General features: G+C 32.4%; 1 protein-coding gene across 3 annotated transcripts; it reads right to left on the bottom strand.

The window, feature by feature from the left end:
- On the bottom strand, positions 1 to 4,842 carry LOC145006136 (phosphatidylinositolglycan-like protein). 3 transcript variants are annotated; one of them, XM_078965233.1, is made up of 7 exons: positions 4,637 to 4,842; positions 3,686 to 3,773; positions 1,379 to 1,597; positions 1,062 to 1,146; positions 878 to 932; positions 526 to 664; positions 1 to 384 (listed from the first exon to the last, which is right to left on the bottom strand). In XM_078965233.1, exons 2-7 carry the CDS (start codon positions 3,698 to 3,700, stop codon positions 283 to 285), a joined length of 615 nt encoding a protein of 204 aa, XP_078821359.1. In that variant the 5' UTR covers positions 3,701 to 3,773; positions 4,637 to 4,842; the 3' UTR covers positions 1 to 282. The 3 variants fall into 3 exon arrangements, with proteins under 3 accessions (XP_078821359.1, XP_078821360.1, XP_078821361.1); XM_078965234.1 differs by having other exon boundaries at positions 3,686 to 3,727; XM_078965235.1 differs by lacking the exon at positions 4,637 to 4,842 and adding an exon at positions 2,382 to 2,779.
- Positions 4,843 to 6,143: the final 1,301 nt, after the last annotated feature.

The following is a 6,143-nucleotide window of genomic DNA, read 5'->3' as shown; positions in this document are numbered from 1 at the left end:
TACAAAACACAAATCAAAATAAGGCTTGATAAATATCAAGTGATCGAGAGAAATGAAAATAAGTCATGCTCCAAATTGCAAGAACATCTCGAACATTGTTGATATAAAATTGGCTATAAGATAACACCTCGTGTTTTGTTTTTTAGGGTTCTTGATTATAATTATAAAACATGATACAAAAAGACCAAAAGTTCAACTTTTGACATGAAACATGTACATGTTTTAAGCCTTTGAACACGAGAAAGGAACCAAAAGGTAATTGTGTTATGATAAACCACCAACTTACTCTTCTTCTTGAAACACCTCAGAGCTTTGTTTACATTCAGTGGCATCACATAAAGCTTTCCATATGGGTACCAACATTTTCAAGGGTGGATGGAATTTCTGCATCATGCAAGTAAAAAAGGGGTAAAGTTGGATTAAAAGAAGTAGATAGCATTCCGATTGATAGATTATGATTATGAAAATTTGTTGCTATTTCTTGCATTTATCATTAATGGTTAATGAGAGTTATGAAGTAATTACCTTGAAAACTAAGGTAAGTTCATCTTGGTCACGTAGTAGGAGAGATAAGCACCACCAACAAGTAACTGGAGTAACATGTTCATTCAGCACCGGTTTAAGAATCTTGCTTACAGGAATAAAGCATCGCCTTATCTTTCCACTATACTCATACACAAAACAAAAAAATCAATGATGATGAGGGTATTTACGTCTTTTGCACGGACTAGAGATCCACTGTCCCACCTTTTTTGACCTTTATGGATGGGACAAAAGGTTGCAATTTGTCTCACCGACATCAGTCTCAATCATATGCAGTACAACTTGTTTTTTCATAAGTGAGTTTTTTTTATAGATGTTGGGATAAGTTGAGTACCTTCCATAATGAGTTTCAAGTTGGACTCCAAAAGAAGGCATGATTATCACGGACTCTGAAACCAAAAAAAAAAAATGTATTTCAAATTAATATTACACGATGTCTTTTATTTTATTTTTTAAGTTTTAACGGTTGATATATGTTTGAAAGGATACCTAATTTAATATGGTTGCAGGGATCTCACCTTTCACAATTGGTCTCCAAATAAACAATTTGACCAAGAGAAGACCAAAAAGTAGGCACCATAAAACAATCGTGACTGGTTTTCCCTGTAGATGAGGAAAAACCATTGTGATCGTTGTAAAGTAGAAGTATGAAATGTAAAGATACACAATCAATAACCCCATTTATCATATCAGTTTTTCATAAACACATACAACACAAAAACTCAACATATATGACTAGTAGATCACATTAGATTCAAAATTGGGAAGAAATTACAAGCACATATAGGACATGAAACTCAAAAAGTACGGTTACTAATTAGATAATTAATCATACCTGATCGAAATGGAGAAAGGCAGCATACGCTACGAGAAGTATCACAAAGAGGTATATGACAATTGGCTTCACAACACTTTTCTGAGCGACAATATGGTGGGTGTCAACGGCTTGGAGAGGAAGAAACTTGTGATAATCATGCACATATGTAAATCTTGCATTCGAAATTACAGAAGGCTCCACCATTTTAGAACCAAAATTGGAGATATCGTCTTTCCCCTGTAACGTTTTAATCACGATCAGCATATACATGATATAACCAAACCCTTTTGCAAACCCTAATTCGGTAAAATGTCCCATGGTACTAAATGAAAAAAATGACCATTTTACCTTGTGTAAATATCACTATAGCCCTATGAAGTTTCATGATTTGGTTTAAATGGTCCCTTTTGTTTTTTTTTTTGGCATTTAAGGGGAACAAAATGTAGTTTTACCGGCTAAAGTAGTCCAATGACCTGTTATAACAGGTTTCTTAGCCTAGTCACACTCCAAGTCATGTAATGAGTTCATTCGGAGTCGATTCGCCCTACACGTCACCGAGTTGAGTCGAATCGGTTGCTTGGTCCCTAAGGGTCATTGTGGTCCCAATATATATAAAAGGGAGGGTTTAATAAAACAAACCCTAATACATTATACCTATTTTCGGCCAAACAATTACCGATAAGGAGACAATCCCTTTCACGAGATGGCTACCCCACCACCGTCACCAGATTCGATCTCATTAAATTCTCGAGACCGGATGAACTTCAATGACATACGCACAATTTTTTGCGATTGTGGGGAGAGAATGGCAGAAACACAGGTTTTTGTGTTTTCCAGTTAACATTTTCATTATAGGTTGTCACTTCCTCAACATTTGTGTCATTGGCATCCATAAGAAAATATACCTCCTCATCAGGAGGACTTAATGAGATTGACTGCACTTTGGAGCATAGCTTGCTCAAAAAAACATCATTTATGGTCTTATTCATAGGAGTGGAATCAAGATCATCATGTACATTACCTTGCAAGTCATCAATCTCGTTCTAAAAAGGTCCCAGGTTATGCAAGTCCTCGTTATTCCCCCCTACACCCGACATCTTATCTTCAGGAGGACTGCAAACTTCAGCTTCATCATCCAGTATCCATTGACGGACATTAGAACCAAGATGATCCATGTAAGCTTGGATTACACATCCGCTGTCGTACCCAACTTATATGAACTCTTGGTAATCTTTCTCGATGGCTATTATCCTCAATCCTTCAGGAAACTCTATATCTGGCATGCAAAAATATACATTCACACATTCTTCGTTCGCGAATCTTTGAATGAACAGTAGAAATTCTTTAACATCCATTCCTGCAAAATCGACATCTTCAAAGCGTTGCTCGGCTCCATCTGAGTAACTTATTGCAGGATACCTAGTAAAAATGCCAGCAAAATGAAGATCTATCTTCATATACACGACCATGGTATCGATTAGGAGAGAAAAGGTAGAAGAAGAAAGGGGAAGAAGATAATGATGGGTGAATGACTTATTTACAAAAGGGTTAACTAGGTCAAAACCTCATTTATTGATGTGGCAATGAATCTTTCGACGTGTCAATAATTAACATGAGGTGTCTTAAAAAAAATGCTTAGTAGGATGGGGTTAACCGGCTTACCCCTTCTTTTTCTATAGAATGGCTTGAAGAGTCAGCAAAACTACATTTTGTTCCCCTTAAATGCCAAAAAAAAAAAAACAAAAGGGACCATTTAAACCAAATCATGGAACTTCATAGGGCGACAGTGACATTTACCCTTTTACCTTTATATGTTGTTTTTTTTGGCTAAATTCAGCTTTAATGTTTAGAAATCAACCGAATCAACTTCTTACATTTAAACCTATTATATTATGTAATCCAAGAGATGACATGTTACAAAATATTCTAATATGCTTCTAGTTCAATTTCCGCATGCTTCTATGTGAATTTTAATAGTCTCATTTTCCATTTCATGGTTAAACTTTATATAAAAAAGGGTGTTGGCATAGTTACAAGTCAAAAAGTTTCAACAAAGAAACAATAAAAAAAACAATTTCTGAATTTCCCTTCAATTATAAATGTATATAGTAAAATAATATCATAAACATACAGAGAAAAAACTAAACTGGGCTATGAACAAAATCTAAATTGGCATAAGACTCTTCTTGATCAACATTTTCCAACAATCATATACTTGTCTTTATCTACCATTATATATATTTAAGCTACAGATTTTTAGAGCATTCCAAGTGTAATGAATAACAAAGAGCTTTACAATAAGGATCAAGAACAAACATCACTTACCACTACCTGCTGCATTCAAAACTTTTCAGCAAAAGCTTTGATCTGCCAATGAAAATGCCATGGGCGTAAAATTAGCTTCATGTGGCAACTGCAATGAAGATTCCAATGGAAACATGAAACTAGTGTTTGTTGTTTGAATAACAAGAACAACCCAACTGCAAATTAACTTCATATGCCAATCATCAGATTGGCATGATCACCAATCATGATTTATTACAACAAAGAGCAAAAAGCTTTTTTAAAAGAAAAAAAGAATTTGGTTTTTACTTTTTAATTATGCTCTGATAAACACCTAAAATCCTGTCAATTTTCACTTATTCCCCAAAATATCCTTTCTGTGTTAACCATAATTTCTTTACTTCAATCCATAATAAATATGATGTTAATGAATGCCTGGTATGAAATCTTCTCCACTAATAGACACCGCCCGTTCAAGATATAGCATCATACTTTCATTTAGTGAATCCATAACATGTTAATAATCGATTTCACAGATTTTTCGGAATTCATAATAACAACACTTCAGAAAAACAACAAATCAAAAGAAAAAAAATACTTCATATGTTGTTGTTGGAAAGTAGAAAAACAAGACAAACAACACAAATCAAGACTTCAATGCAATGTTTTTCACATATTTCAGCAACATCTCACAATAAAAACTAAGAGAAACAAGAAATCAGCAAGATTTTCAGAAAAATCCAAGAGAAAACAAAACGAAACAAGATTTCACAGCAAAAACGAAGGAAAAAACGAAACCCGCGATTGAATAAAACTATACACCATCTGATTTCAGAAAAAATAAAAGAAAAAATTCACCGAATTCAGGGAAACATAAACTTGCAAAAATCATCAGTAACAGAAAACGATAGTACATCTGAGTAATCACTGATTTTAGAAGTTATTTGTGTGTGTGCTTCGATGAGAATAAAGATCAGGAAGGCGTGATATTACCTGTAGACGTCGTTGTAGAAGTCGTCGGAGGTGCTGTGGCGTAGCAGTCGGAGGTGGAGCCGGAGGTGCTGTGGCGTAGCAGTCGGAGCTGGAGGCGGAGAGGAGGCCGACGACTGCGACGGCGGGGAGGGAACACAACTTCGACAGATCGATGGAGGTTTGTGTGTGCGCCTTGATGAGAATAAAGGCTCTTTGATGAGAAGAAAGGTAATTGGAGGCGTGATTTTGAGAGAAAAAAAAATGGACAAAATTACAAAAATATCCTTTGGTCCGCAAATTTGTATGTTTTTGGTAAAAAAAACCATGGTTCAAAATTGGTTTTTTCTATTGGTATTGTCAAATAAAAAAACTATTATATATATATATATATATATATATATATATATATATATTAATTCAAATGTTTTTCATTAATTAAAATTTAGAAAAAGATCTCTCTCTCATGAGATCATCTTATGAACACAAACACATTATCAAGAACATCGTATCTTCAAGAACACATACATACATCAGATTTTCTAGGAATCTGAACTTTTCTGAAAACACATTGAAACATTAGAATTTTTGGGCTTCTTTAGATAAAACATAGAGGGAAAGAGAGAAGAGAAAAAAAAACGAAGAATGAGAGACGAGGACAATCATAGGGGTGGTTTCTAGGTTCTTGAATTTGATACATTTATTTTCTTAATGTTGTATGTATATGTGTTTAAGAAGATGATGTTAAAAAAACACAGATAAAGATTTAGTTAAATGAGAGAGAGAGAGAGAGAGAGATTCGTAGATTTTCTTTTTGATTTTTAAGTAAGAGAGAATTTCATATATGTCCCTCTTAAACTTCAAAATATCATATTTGCCCAGTTTAATTTCTCAATATCATATTTATCCTTCATAAACCTTCAAAATATCATATTTACCCAAATCCATTTTTATAATGTTTTTAATATTTTATAATCATTTTTATACCTTATAATTATTATAATAATTAAGAAATTTAACCATATTATCCTTACGTCTATGATAATGGAATATGAACTTCTAAATTTTTGGAATGTCGACCTCTTAACAAATTAAAAGATTCATCTTCAACATTTTCTATGGAATGTATATTTTGATTGTTTAGTTTTTGTTGTTGTTGATTATTATCATGTTGTATATTGAGGATATTTTAGATATTACCATTGATATTTTGATGTTTAAAAAGTACATATATATGATTTTTTGATATTTAAGAATGACATATATGATATTTTGATGTTTAATATATATATATATATATATATATATATATATATATATATATATATATATATATATATATATATATATATATATATATATATATGTGATATTTTGAAGTTTTATGAAAGGTAAATATGATATTTAGAAATTTAGTTGGGTAAATATGATATTTTAATGTTTAAAAATGATATATATATATATATATATATATATATATATATGAAATTTTCCCTAATAATAAAAATATACAAAAACTAAACCTTCCTTT

The sequence above is a fragment of the Lactuca saligna genome, chromosome 7, assembly GCF_052625555.1.
Source record: "Lactuca saligna cultivar CGN05327 chromosome 7, ASM5262555v1, whole genome shotgun sequence".
In the NCBI taxonomy this organism is placed as follows: domain Eukaryota; kingdom Viridiplantae; phylum Streptophyta; class Magnoliopsida; order Asterales; family Asteraceae; genus Lactuca; species Lactuca saligna.
Note: the sequence above shows the minus strand (reverse complement) of the source record. Positions and strands in the feature narration are given on the sequence as shown.

Excerpts from the sequence above, each read along its gene's own strand:
- LOC145006136 (XM_078965233.1), bottom strand. Across the intron at positions 933-1,061 it reads TTGGAGACCAATTGTGAAAG|AGTCCGTGATAATCATGCCT; the intron begins GTGAGATCCCTG and ends TTTTGGTTTCAG. Across the intron at positions 665-877 it reads CTTGAAACTCATTATGGAAG|TGGAAAGATAAGGCGATGCT; the intron begins GTACTCAACTTA and ends GTATGAGTATAG.